This window comes from Ictidomys tridecemlineatus, chromosome 10, assembly GCF_052094955.1.
Source record: "Ictidomys tridecemlineatus isolate mIctTri1 chromosome 10, mIctTri1.hap1, whole genome shotgun sequence".
In the NCBI taxonomy this organism is placed as follows: domain Eukaryota; kingdom Metazoa; phylum Chordata; class Mammalia; order Rodentia; family Sciuridae; genus Ictidomys; species Ictidomys tridecemlineatus.
This window is the reverse complement of record NC_135486.1, coordinates 2,971,060-2,986,021: the sequence shown is the minus strand read 5'-3', so window position 1 is coordinate 2,986,021 and position 14,962 is coordinate 2,971,060. Positions and strand designations below refer to the sequence as shown.

Here is a 14,962-nt window from a genome sequence, read left to right as displayed (position 1 = left end):
AAAAAAAAAAGAGTTGCCAAGCAGTGGTAGAATATTCGCCTAGCATCCTCAAAGCTCTCAGTTCAATCTCTAGGGCCTCAACCCACCCCCCAAAAAGAATAGCTCCAATTCCTTATGTTTTCTTCTAGTCTCTGGCTTGTGTTTACACTTTTTTATCCGTGTCTTCTGCTGTACAGAAGATGTTACTTTTGATGAAACTCAATTTAACCTTTTTTTTTTTTTTGGTACTGGGATGCTTAACCATTGAGCCACATCCCTGTTTTATTTTATTTTTTATTTTTAGACAAGAGTCTCAACTAAGTTGCTTAGGGCCTCATTAAGTTGCCCAGGAGAGCCTCGAACTTGCGATCCTTGCTCCTCAGGCTCCCAAGCTGTTGGGATCATGAGTTTGACTGTAGGTGTGTGCCACCAGACTGGGCTTTCTTTTTTGTTGTTGCGTTTTTTAATGGCTTGTGCTTTGGTGCAGCATCTGTGGGAGCTCTTTGTCTACCTAACCCCAAAATTGTGAAGATCTTCTCCTGCCTTTTTATAGAAGGTTATAGGTTTCAGCTCTTACATTTATGCTTTTGGCCCATTTTAGCTAATTTCTGTAAATGATGAGAAGTAAAGGTCTAAACTGATCTTTGTGCATACAGGTATTCAATTGTCCTAGAAATGTTTGTTGAAGGCTCTTTTCTCTTTCATGTTTGTGTTAAAAACAAAAAACAAACAGATAAAAAAACACCAAAGTACAGAGCATAAATTTAAAGGTTTGTTTCTGGTCTCGTACTTCTGTTCCACCGAATCCACCTCTGTGCCAGTATTTTGCTGTCTGGATGACTGTAACTTTATGGTAAGCTTTGAAATCTGGACACACTTGTCTTCTAACTTCATTATTTTCAAAGTTATTTTGGCTATTCTGGGTCCCTTTCATATATTTTACAATGAACATATCAATTTCTCTAAAACAAACAAACAAGAATCTACTGGAATTGTGACCTAATCGTGTTGAAATTATAAATCAATCAAATTGGAGAAACAGTTATTCTTGAGAATGCTGACTCTTCCAAACCATGAACATGGAATATGAAATGTTTACTTATTTAGATTTTCCACAACCTATAGTTTTCATAAGTCTTATGCTTTCGTCATTAAATTTATGACTATTTTACTCTCTGAACCTACTATGTATAAATTATCTTAATTTCATTTTCAGACCATCCATTGACAGTATGCATATACAAATGTGTTTCATTTTTATATACTGATCTTGTGTCTTGCAATAGTGAATTTATTGATAAATCCTAGTAGTTTTATAATAAATTTCTTAGGATTTTTTAAATTTATGGAAGGAACAAGTTGTATTTTGCAAAGATGGCTGGATACAAGATAAATAAGAAAAATTAATTAAGTTTTTACATATTAGCAACAATCACTCAGGAGATAAACATATTAAAATTACTATACACATCAGCACAGAAAAACTCCAAATATCCAGGAATAAAGTTAATCAAAGACATACAAAACTTCTGAAATAAAAACGACAAAATTTTGCCTAAAGGAATTAAAGGCCTAACTAACTAAAGATACGCAATAGCAACCCTTCAGAGGTTAGATGAGTCAATATTCTTAAGACGTACATTCTTCCTTGGGATTTTTTTATACACATAGGATAATGTAAGTAAAGGCAGTTTAACTTTTCTTCCACATGGGATATCTTTAATCCTTTTTTCCTTTACTAAACTGGCTATTATCTCCAGTTAAATGTTAAGAGCACCCAATCTCAAGGGTGGGGGAGCATCAGTCTTTTACCAGTCTTTCATAGTGTGAGCTGCAGGGTTAGGAGATGCTTTTTATCAGATAAGGCAAGTTCCTTCTGGTCCAAGCCAAAGGATTTTTATCATAAATGGGTTTGGACTCTATCACATACTTTCTCCTTTATTCATTAGGATGATCATTGCTGTTTTTGCCCCTTTTCTATTACTTTACTGTTGTGTCAGCTTTTTGTCAATATGACCAAAATACCTGACATGATAACTTAAAGGAGGAAAGCTTTATTTTGGTTCAGTTGCAGAAGTTTTAGTCCATGGTAGGCTGACTCCATTGCTTCAGGCCTGACACGAGGCAGAGCATCATTGTGGAAGGGTTTGGCAGAGGAAAGGTATGGAGCTTTCCATGAGGACGAGAGAGACAGAGAAGGGTCGGGGATCAGATACAGATCCAAGGGCATACCAGCAAGGACCCCTGACCCCTCCCTCCAATGAGGCTCCACCTCCTACAGTTTCTACCACCTCCAAAGGATTAATCCGCTAATGAGGTTAAAGTCCACATGATCCAAATACTTCCCAAATGTTCCACCTGTGGACACTGCTGTAAAGGGGAGTACACCTTTAACACATGAACTCTGGAGGACAGTTCAGACATAACCACAAATCTATTACGTTAACTGATGTTCATAGGTTAAACTAACCATACATTCTTGGGTAAGATTCTGCTAGGGTTTTGGATTTATTTTCACCAACATGAGTCTGTAATATTTTTTCCTGTGACATATTTATTGAGCTTTGGTACCAGGATACACTAGCCTCTTACAAGTAAAGTGTCCCTCTTTCTCTGTTTCCTGGAAGAGATGTATGTTCTCTGTGTACTTGAAAAGAATGCGCTTTCACATTCACGGCAGTCAAGACAGGCTGGATGACAGCCCTGCTCGAATCTTGCATATCCCTGAAACTTTTTTGTACATAGTACAAGCATTGAAAATGTAGTGTTAATTCTTTCAACTACATTGCTGCATTGCCTATTTCTCCTTTTAATTCTATCACTTTTACTTCCTGCATCTTGGGACTCTGTTGTTAAGTAACTAAATGATTAAAATTGTTCAATAATAAACTTTTTTTGTCCATTATAAAACACATTTTGGAAAAAAATGGAGGCAGAGCATATTTAGTTCAGATTATCAATGACAGTGGCATTTTTGCAAGATTCTGAGATACGTGTCTTTCTAGAAGAGCATATAATCCTAATCATTGTATCCATTCTAAAAATGTTTACCAAGGCCTTTTATGTGCCAAGCACCATGGGAAAATAAAGACGACCATAACGATCAAACAAGATTTTTCTTAAAAGGAGTAGACTGAGTATACGTGTTTTCTCTTTGCTTCTGAAATCCAACTCCAAATGATAGCAAAGCAACACAAAAGGGAATATGTTCTGGGGTTAGATATGAGATATAAGATTTAGATACTTTTGCAAAAATGAGAAGAAAGAAACTGGGTGGTGGAGACTAAGGATGGTCCAGATGGGCGCAGGAGAAGGTTGCAGAATGAAGGGGGAATGAATCACTTAGAGGGAGCCCTGAGAAGAGTCCAAACTCAGAGCTTCTGGTACTGCTGAGGCAGAAGTAGGAAACAGGACCAGAGAAGAGAGTGACTGAAGGACTGTTCACACACTGGGCCTCTCTCTCTAGGACCTCCCACACGTCACCTACTCCTGAGGACGGGCGGCTAGATCCTGGTGCAGGCATGAGCATGTACAAGTAAAGAGCCTTGGGGGAAGTGCAGGTGTGAAGCCCTGCTTGCTCCTGCCTCCCACCTGCATACCCCGAAATAGTCTGGCTGGTCTTGGTCACACTCATAGCTAGCCCTTCCATTCAGGGGGCAGACTGTTGAGTAACAGAAGCCACATGATGGCAGGAAAAAACCCACAAGCTACTGACAATAAGGAATATGGCCCTGCATTCATGAGTATAAGAAAAAAAAAATCAAAATACCAGAAAAAAGGGGGGGGGGACAGCACAAAGAAATGATACAAAATGAATAAATGCAGCTAGTGCCAGAAGGAATAATTTTTATAAATAAAGATAAATGGCCAGAATTGTTTACAGAATATGACACGAACTCAGATTGAAAGTGCTTGCTGACAGCCAATGAGGATACAATTTAAGTATCCATACTTAATTTTTAAAAAAATTTTAATTAGTGCATTATAGTTATTCTTAACATAATTTGCTCCATTCCAGTTCCCAGTACTGTTCCTTCCCACCTTCCTCCCTCACCCAGAGCCCCTTCCACTACTCTATTAGTCTTCCTTTAATTAATTTATTAAAATTAATTTTAATAAATTAAAATTAATTTATTTTTAAAATTAGTGCATTCTACACAAGAGCGGAATTCAGGGTGATAGATTCATGCATGCACTTGATGCAGTTTGGTTATTTTCATTCTGGCCTCTCACCACCCTTCCATTCCCCTTCCTGTACTCCTCTATTCTCCCTTCTGATTTCACGAGATTACCCACAGCTTGAAACCTTCTAGGAAAATTTCAGAACGCTGAAGTATGAAACTCCTCAATGTTTCACAGTGAAAGAAACAACCTATTAAGAGACTGAAGTTAAAAGACTTCACTGGCAACACTGGATGCTATAACACAACTTCAAAGTTCAAAGGAGAAATAATTTTGCACCTAGAATTCTATTACTAGATAAACTCCAAAAAAAAAAAAAAATCATGAAGACATACTTTTCAGGTATGCCTGTACTCATACATTTTACTCCCCAAATAGTCTAAGTAAAGAAAAAGACCACTTGAGAATGTGTTCCGAACAAAAAGGAATCAAAGAGGAAGACATGGGATCTAAGAGACATTTACTTTAACTTAGTGTTTCAGTTAGCATTTTTGCTGCTGTTACTAAAAGACCTGACAAGAACAATTTTAGAGGAAAAAATATTTGCTTTGGGGGCTCAGTTTCAGAAGCCCCAGGCCACAGCTAGCTAGCTCCATTCCTTGCGTCTAAAGGTGAAGCAAAATATCATGGTGGAAAGAACATCCTGGCAGTAGAGTGTGACAGAGGAAAGCAGGTCAGGACAGGGCCACCAAGAAACAGTGTCTCCACTTGCCAGACACAAAATATATACCCCAAGGCACATTCCTCATGACCCACCTCCTCTAGCCACACCGTACCACTTTCAGTTACCACTCAGCTAATGCCCATCACTGATTGGGTTAAGGCTCTCGAAACCAATCAGTTCACCTCTGAATGTTCTTATATGAGCTTCTAGGGGACACCGGTTATCTAAATCATAACACTTAGGAATTCTCTGAAATTAAAACAAGCAATTGTAGGAACCCGAGAAGAAAGTCTGCAAGAAGGAGATGGATTGCATTAGACAGGTTGTACACTTGATGTCCTTAATAAATAGCGAGGTAAAGGAACATACTACTTTTTGTCAATAGAAAAAAAGAAAAGGCATATAGAAATGTCCAAGGAAAAGAGGTTAAATAAGAAAGAAAGAGTCCAAAGAGGAATAACAAATTAAAATGGGGCATGACTTTGAGCAATAGCTGATAAGAAGGCAAAACCCATTTGACTCCAATTCTTGTAATCTTTTTATAATGCAACAATGCTATGAGATTACATTTTCTCCTGTAGATTCAATTATGAGCTGGCCTTGTACAATACCTAGGCAAACATTATTACACTTACTTTTAATTGTTGTATAACAAAGTCGCACATATTCAGTAGCTTAAAACAACATGATTCATCATCTCACAGTTTCTGTGGGGCAAATGTCCAGGCCCAGCACAGCTGGGTCCTCAACTTAGGGTATCATAATAAGGATGTGAATACCACACTGGGTGAAGATCACTGAGACTCTATGTATAAAACATTTTGAAGAAAAAGCAAGAATAGTATTTGCTGTGATGTTTTTCCCTGTTTGAATTTTCTGTAAGATAAATTTCTTAATAATTAAAGAAAAAAATCCATCATTCCAAGAAGAGTTATCAACTTTTCATAAAACAATTACAATTAAATCCACATACATGGGTTGAGTAACTGAATTCAAGAAAATGTGATCCAAAAATGGATACAAATTTACAGTTTACAGTTAATTTTGAGTATATACAGATTCTTAAAATTACTTTGATTTTTTTTTTCACATTTTAAGAAATCGGTAAATATGTGTGTGTATGTGTGTTTTAAAGTTGGTTTTTCATAATATTGCCCAGGCTGGCCTGGAATTCCTGGGCTCCAGTGATCCTCCTGCCTTAGCTTCCTGAGTTGATGGGACTATAGGGAAGTGCCACTATACCTGGCCCTAGCTATGTGTTTTTAATATCTGGACCATTAGGAGTCTCTATGCAGAAAATGAATTATCTTTAGGTCTAACACAATGTGATTTATAACTAGTTGGGAAGGTGAAGTCCAGTTCACAATTTCCAGATAACTGGAGTAGGGTGAGACAGTTTATCAGAGGTAGGCACTTTTGCTGATGCCTAGCACAATGCCAATCTGCCTCTAACAGTTTGCTTAGCAAGACACAGTACTGAATAGTGTGGACACATTGACCAAAGGTTTTGAACCTGGAGTGTGTAGGCTCCTAAGGCACCCATGAATAGCTGGAGACAGGGAGGACACTGACGGGGGATATTATATACACACTGCCTTAGACTTTACTAAAACTTGTGAGTATGTCTATTTTATGGGAGGTAGAGAAAAGTCCATAGCTTTCAAATTCTCAAAGATCTAACACTCAAAATAATTCAACAAGTGCTATTTAAAATAAAAAAATAAAGTTTTCTAATAACTTAGAAATGTAATAAAGCATAAAGCCATTTTGAATTTTTATATCATGTTAACATAGTTGAAAACGTGAGTGAAGAAAACCAAAGACCTCATTCTAGGTCAAATCAAGTTTGATAGTGAAAGATCACAAACCACCCAGTGACTTACTAGCATGTCACTGACTTGGTGAGTAATTATGGCATATCTTATACATCATGTGTCATGAAAATATTTGATGACAATATGAAGTCATCTTAAATGTATTGGGAAATTTGTTTCTTAAAGGAGGACAAAAGGAGAAAAGAGCATTTATTCATTTTACCATGAGAGTCAGGTATCAAAAAGAACACAGTGCTGAGATCTTCTGAGAAGTACAAAGGCCCACTGGGAAAGGCAGGTTTTTAAAATATAATACAGGTAAGTGGCAGTGAACAGCTTCCTTGGCAAGCTAAAGAACACTTCTAAAAAGAATTGACCTGTAATCTGACCAAAACTGCAGACTACAATGGACAGACATTTCAGGCTGTAAGAAAGTGTACAGAGGTATAGATGGAGGCCTCCCATGTGCTGGTTGGAATGGGCCAAGGTCCAGAATGAAAATAATCTATGAACTGATGAATTTGGAGGTTTTGCTGAATACAAAAAGCCATAGCTATTAAAGGTCTGTGAAGAAAGGACTGCTGTGAAAAAAATGTTTGTGTTTTTAAAAGATAATGCTGGGAACAATGTAGGAGGTGAACTAATGTGGGAAAGAAGAGGTAAGAAGGGCTAGAATTGTGACTCAGAGGTAGAGCACTCACCTACCATGCATGAGGCACTGGGTTCTATCCTCAGCACCACATAAAAATAAAAATAATGATATAAAGATATTGGGTCCACCTATAATTAAAAAACAAATGTTTAAAAAAAAAAAAGAGGTAAGAAAATCCTTGGGTGAAAGTGTTTGTTTTTTTCCTACTAAAATTGATCATACCGGATCTTTTTTGAAGTTCAGGTTTTCATATAGAAAACTAACTTTCTTTGTGGCACTGGGGATTGAACCCAGGGTCTCACACATGCTAGGTAAGTGCTCTACCACCAAGCCACATCCCCAGCTCTTTTACTTTGAAAAGGGCCTTCCAGAGTTGCCCAGGCTGGCCTTACGCTTGTGATCCTTCTCCTCAGCCTGCTGAGCAGTGGGAATTATGGGCAAGTGCCCAGGCATTTGACCATAAATAACTTTTTAAAAAAGCAATATGTGTCTTTAGTTGGAGCCTTAATTGACAATTTAGTGGCAGACTATCAGGGAAACTTATCACAGGCTGACTAGGTGCTGACAACCACAGGTGTGGCTACTGCGTACCTGAAACAGAGAGGCTGGTCACTGTGGCACTGGTCAGGGGGAGTACAGGGTTGACTGTGAGGGTAGTTGCTGTACTGCTTGTCACAAGGCTTGGTGTGGTTGCCACCTACAGGTCAGACACAAAGACACAAAGAAAGCACTCAAACTCAAACCTTGAGACATGCTTAGGTTTCAATAATGTTGAGTCAGATACACGCTAAGTCAGTAAGAAATGGTATACTAATTATCCACTTTACCTAAACAAGAAAACGACATGGCAGGATCAGGAATCTGAGGTTCTTGTATAACTTTTACTTTTGATTCTGTGGGGGCAAGATTGTCTCATTTTTGATACCATACAAAAAAACTGCAAAGCAAATGTTTAAAAAACTTTCTTTTTGAAATAACAAAATAGTTCTGGAGTTTTATATAAAAAAATATTGCCTTCTTTCTAATACAAATAAATGTGAAACAACAAATAGTCACATACACAAAATAAAACTTACCTAATGCCCATCTTCTTCATAACAGCTATCTCATTAACTTAAAGGTTTTAGCCGCGCCATTTAAGAACCAAACATGTGCTTTTAATGCTGACTTTAGGTTAAAATACCTTCCTAAATGCCATGTTATTTAAATAACAAATTAACAAAAACGGAAAGAGAAATGCAAACTCGACAATCTTTACCTTTTGAGCCCCCAGGGGCACGGGGGCAGTCACATTTATGATTGCCCTAGAAATCAGGGGAGCCATGTGGCTACTACATTTCCTTCCGTCTGGGAACACCATCCTAAGTGTGGACAGCAGGAGTCACTCGAGGAGGTAGTCTATGAAGAACCATGCGTGTGAGAGTGAAGGTCTGAGGCGACTGCCTGAGCACAGCCAAGGCCACAGTTTACCTGGGAACTTACTATCACTCAGTTATAATAACTGTAGAACATCAGGCTTTAGGCCTTCATATAAGTCAAGAGTAATTAATTTTTTTTGAGATAACTAAAAAAAATTTACCACTATGGTTACAGTTATTGGTTACCCAATAAACTATACCAGAGACAAAAACAATGAAAATGCAATGAAATAGGTAAAGAATTAAAACTGTTCATTTTAAAAAATAAGAAAGACCATTAACTTCTTGGATTAGAATGTGAAATTTCACTATTTTGGAAATATCTGAAATATAAATTTATATACACTTATTCAATATGAATGCTGTACATATACAATAAATTCCTGTCTGTTAGAAAATAAACTGACGTCAGAAGCCGTCTGTGAAATCGTAAGTGAGCCCTGAGCCCACATCTGCCATCTCTGTTCTTACCAGTGAGGTTGGGCTGGGGAAGATTGCTTTGATAGGTGAGCTGCTGGTCCCACCACTGCTTGGTGGGTTGATTCTTTTTTCCTTCTGCCGGCGGTTACAGAACCACACCCGAATCACCTCCTTTTCCATATTGAGCTGTTCAGCAATCAAGGTGATCTCTTCCGAGGTAGGCTTTTGATTCTGAAGAAAAAAAATCCCATCTTTTGGAATAACTTTTTGAACAAATGATATTGATACAATCATAGAGAAAAGCAAGTCAGAAAATGAAGTCAGGAAACTTATGACCATATTAGGCCACTTTCGATATAGATACAATTTCTAATGAATCTGCTCATGTTAACTTTGAATAGGCTATTCTTGAATATTTAGACATAAAATTATTTATAAAAGGTGCATTAATTTTGGGAGTGGGTGCGATACTGGGGATTGAACCCAGGGGTGCTCTACCAGTGAGCTCCATCCCCAGCCCTTTCTATTATTTTTATTTTGAGACAAGGTCTAATTTGCCAAGGCTGGCCTTCAAATTTTGGTTCTTCTGACTCAGTTACCCAAGTCACTAGGATCATATATGTGCGCATCACTGCACCTGACTCTCAATCCTTTGAACTAGAGAAGTCACAATTCTGGGGCTAGGGTCGTGGCTTAGTGTTAGAGTGCTTGCCTAGCACACGTGAGGCCCTGGGTTCGATCCTCAGCACCACATAAAAATGAAGTAAAGATATTGTGTTCACCTACAACTAAAAAAATAAATATTTAAAAAAAAGGAGTCAGAATTCTGTTGGAAGCTTTTATTATAATATTCCCTAGTACAAAAGAGATGCTGAGAGGGGCTGAGATTGGGGCTTAGCGGCAGAGCACTTGTCTCCCACATGTAAGTCACTGGGTTTGATCCTCAGCACCACATAAACTTGAATACAAAACACAGAAACTGTGTCCATGTATAACTAAAAGAGAGAGAGAGAGAGAGAGAGAGAGAGAGAGAGAGAGAGAGAGAGAGAGAGAAAACATGATGAGTGTCTTCAGAGTTATCTTAAACTTCAAGATCTCTAGTATTTGGCCCCAAACTACCATTGTAGGCCACTGGTATCTCACTGGTGCAGCCCAGGCAGTTCCTCAACTTGAAGTGCTTTCCACCATCTTCTCTAGGCTGTAGAGGTAGCTGCCATGCATCCTACGGATGGGTCACTGCCACCTCTTGCGCACAGAACACATACACATGGCTGCCACCAACTCTCTGGCCTGTCTTCGTGGTAAATAATCTGCCTTGTCTCATTTTCTCCACTATGTTGTAAGTGTCCTACATTAACTACAGATAATTCCGTGCACAGGAAAAGCAGACCCTTACTGACCTCCAGGAAACTCTTCTCTAAGGCCGCACGGATGTTGGTCTCTATGCTGGTGCGTTTCTTTCTCCTCCGATTCAAGCCCTCAACTCCCTGTCCTGAGGAATTGAGGGCACTTGGGCTGGAGACAGCTGAATCAGATGAGAGGTTCTCTGTAAGAATGAAAAAAATAGAAATAAGATTTCGATGTGATCATATGTGCACAACACATGTTAACCCCACCAACAAAATGGATAAAACATTTTCAACTACATCCTAGCATAAGAGGTCTTCACCCACGCTACATCACAACACCACATGGATTCAGTGCTCGTACTGGTATTCTCTGGCCAGGATGGCTGGCTACAGAGCCACCACACTACTTTTTTGGTTCTCTTTCTGAGAATGTAGAAGTTTACTATTCCTATGTTTTGACTCAGATCTCTCTCAGTTCTGTTCTTATGTTTTGTTCTTTTTATAAAACCGATAAAAGGGGATAAAAGGGAGAAAGCCTCTTGAAAATTGTTGACTGTTTAATATAATATTTATCTTACAAATGACCTTTCATTTTATTTGTATGATATGAGGGCGGGGAGAGAAAGACTACTTGTAAATTCCTTAGTTAAAATAATGTTCTGTCATTTAATAGCTTAGCGACCCACAGTATGGCACACTCATCTCTGGACTTCTTTCTACTACATGGAGAACGAGATAGAGCAGACCAGCAGCTCTCTCACCTGGGATACTCAGAAGGATGTGATGGCTCACCCAAGGCTACTGAAATGACCAAAGGTGTGTTTTCAAAAGGCCTGATTTTTGTTCACATCTACAAAGAGAACCACAATCTAGGGCACCTTTTTGGTTCCCTTTGGCTCTCATGGTTTATCATTCTGTGGTTCAAAACCCAATTTTCCAAAAGGAAATCTTGGCACAAAATAGGTAAGACTAGAAGCCCAAATTTTTGTATAAAATATGTGCCATCTTTAATAATGAAAGCAGAAGTGTTATCAGGAACAAGTTCTATGATAATACCCCAAGGAAGAAGCAACAAATCTGCTGAACTTTATCTAACTACACAGCCTTCTTCTCTTCCTCAAATTTGAGTGCACGTCGAAATCCTGGCTCAAACACAACAGGTATTTGAAAGCTGAAAAGTATTGCTTATTATTTACATTGTCATTATTAGAATATTTAAAAGAATTAGCTCTCTGATTTACATAGCCATAGTTTATGATCCTCCCAGGAGTAGTGGGCTTCAAAATTTTGTAGTAAGCTGGGATTGTGAAACAGACCTCTTGTCTCTTACATGTGAGGCACTAGGTTTGATCCTCAGCACCACATAAAAATAAGTAAATAAAATAAAGATATTGTATCCTTGTATAACTAAAATATTTTTAAAAATTATAGTAATAATTGTACAGTAAAAATTTAAAACTCTATAGTTTATACAAAATTCCAATGAACACTGAAGAAATATTTTATACCTCACTTACCTGCATCATTTAGCCACTTCTCTAAAAGTGGCTTTAACTTGCACATGTTCTTAAAGCTGAGGTTCAAGGCTTCAAAGCGAGAGATGGTAGTTTGGCTGAAGTCATTTCCATATAGTTTACCCATAGCAAGCCCAACATCACCCTGCACAAGCCAGAGCAGGAAATGGGGAGAGAAGAAAAGAGGTTCATCTCATTAATAATCCTTCCTTCTGGGGGGATGCTCCAATAACTGCTCTAGACAAAGATTCAAAAGTCATTCTCTTTACTGGGTCCTGCACAAGCTCCACCCCTAAGCTGAGCACAATATTATAAAGGAGGACTCTGTAGGGCTTTGATCCATGTCAGTGTTCAACTCTGCCCCATATACTTTCCATTTTGAATCTCTTTTTGCTATCTTATGATAATCATGATACCAAAACTTCTGTAAGTCTCTAAAACAGGGTGATATTCTTAATCAATGCAACCAAAGTAATATAAGTAATCTTTAAAAATCAATTCACCTGTATCACCTACCAGGATTAGATGTAACTGTCTAGAAAACCCCAGACATTTCTGAGCTAATCAAACTTCCCATAACACACTTCAAAAATTACAAATGATCCTTCATTCTTTTTATTTTTTTCTTATGAAGTATTTTTGGAAGCTGGGGGGGGGGGAATCAATTTTCACCCTTAGTTTGGATTTCAAAGTTGGTTACAAAAACAGGTATTCAAAAAGATCACTTTTGTAACCATTGTAGAGATAGAAATTCACAGTAGAGAGGTCTGACCCATTTAGTCAAAGCTTCATGGGTCCTGGAAACCTGGTGGCTGTAGAGAACAATGATTCCTGAATGTATTATAGAATGTGTCTTTCACCAGGCACCTGGAACCTTTGAAATGTGCACGTGCTTTTCTTCCAGCTGGATTTTCCCTGTTCAAGCTGGAAAAGGCCAGGTGTTAACAGGCAGAAGCTCATGGAGTTTAAATGAGGTATCCACTCATTTCAATTAGTTCAGTGACAGGGACAAAAGGCAACAGCAGCTAATTCTCCCAAGAGGCAGCCTGCTCCAGCTATCCTGGCCACACTGATACTGAACTGGACTGTCCCACCTGTGACCCACCCCATCATCTTCTGGATACTGTACTGTTATCAGCATCTGCATCAGGTAGTGGTTAAGGAAAAGAAAAAACTCCCCCTGCCCAACTCCGTTTTCTTACAAGTGAAGTACTCCTGACAAAAAGTTTCACAGAACACAAATATGAATAAAATGAGGCATAGAGAATACTTAAACTTCAAGTCATCTACAGCCCAGGACTCCCATATGAAAGCCACAAGCCATACAAGGCTATTTACATTAAAATTCATTAACATCAAATTAACTAAAACTGCAGTTCATCAGAACATTCCTTTTCTGTTGGTGCTGGGCAGACGCTGTGGCTTCCAATGCAGTGGACTGCTCATCACCTACCTCCCAATTAGACGGGAGGGAGGGACCTGGATGGGGCAGGCTGCACAGAGGGAGCGCTCCTCTACCCATTTAAGTTTATGGTTTCAAAAAAACTGGGGCAACTTAAACTTGCAATTTTTTGAGTATGACACTGAGTAGCAGTTAGATGACAAAAAATGTTTTCTGAAGTACAGTGGAAAAATTCACTAACAATTTTTTACAAATACCTGTAATATTTAATCATGAAAGTAATAATTTTGACAAGTACGGAAAAAATACCTATTCAAAAAAATCATGTCAGCTGGGTATGTTGGTGCAGGCCTATAATCCCAGTGGCTCAGGAGGCTGAGGCAGGAAGACTGTGAATTCAAAGCCAGTCTTAGCAACTTAGGCCCAAAGCAACTCAATAAGAACATAAAATATTAAAAAAAAAGGGGGGGGGTTGTGTATGTGGCTCAGTGGACAAGCACCCCTGTGTTCAATCCCTGGTATCAAAAAAACAAAACAAAACAAAACAAAAAAACCCATCACATCATAGCAAGTATAAAAAAACAATACTTTCAGTTGGTGTCTGGTAAAGCTGTGCCATCAACTAGAACCATGCCAATAAATGGCAAATTCACTTACCTGAGATTTGTAATACAATGTTACTCCACTCTTAAATTGTTTGGTGGAATAAAAATCAGTATGTCCTTTAGTTAACATATCAATTTTCAAAATTTTGCTATGTGCTTGGATAAGTGATTGTGAAACTCTTGGATTCTTCCCCACAAGTCAAACATTTTAAATAGCTGATTCATACATGATCTGAACTATATTATAGCCCCTAAATATTTTTAAAAAGAGCAAGAGGAATAAAGAAAGATTGGGACTGGGAAATAATGAATCCACTACATTTTGTAAACGTGTTATACCTTATGACATGCTTTATAATAATGTAATAACACCCACAGCAATCCTTTAGTAAGTACTTATGTAATTAGAACATAATTGTTCTAATAATGTATATTTACTCAGAGAATAGGGATTTGTTTCAATAATGTTTAACTTTCCTTCTGTGTATTAATATAATAACCAGATACAATTCTGCTTTTGCATAACTACAACAAAGGTGAGTAACTTAAAAGCTAAGTTGATTTTCTCATGCTGCAGCAGTACATGTGTTTTAATCCACCTAATCAAGGTTTGCAAACTCCTATAACTGCTATGTCCAAGTTATTTTGAAAAATAAGGAATGGTCATGCAAAACACAGGATGGAACCATAAAGCAGAACACAGGCCCACAGGAGAACTCCTTTACCTGGAGAGGGAGGGACACACACACACACACACACACACACACACACACACACACACACACACACAACACTGGCAATGTATCAGGTCATATGCTGCAGAAAGGTGAACCATGATTTGGGTGAATGTTAAAAAATAAAAGCCTTGGCATATCACTTAAGCAAAAATCTCCCAGGAAACCCAAGAGTATGCTGTGCTAATAGCTTAAAACTGGGCACACTGCTAAACATGCTAATACCTAT

The 14,962-nt window shown here is 38.2% G+C and overlaps 1 protein-coding gene across 13 annotated transcripts in view; it reads right to left on the bottom strand.

The window, feature by feature from the left end:
• Pou2f1 (POU class 2 homeobox 1) overlaps positions 1-14,962 on the bottom strand; it is a 147,200-nt gene that overhangs the window by 16,661 nt on the left and 115,577 nt on the right. For all 13 annotated transcript variants that reach the window (XM_078022246.1, XM_078022247.1, XM_078022242.1 and 10 more), the window contains 4 exons: positions 11,996-12,137; positions 10,530-10,675; positions 9,181-9,360; positions 7,883-7,988 (listed from right to left, as the gene is read on the bottom strand). In XM_078022246.1, coding sequence (XP_077878372.1) covers positions 7,883-7,988; positions 9,181-9,360; positions 10,530-10,675; positions 11,996-12,137 — 574 coding nt within the window. The remainder of the gene's footprint in view (positions 1-7,882; positions 7,989-9,180; positions 9,361-10,529; positions 10,676-11,995; positions 12,138-14,962) is intronic.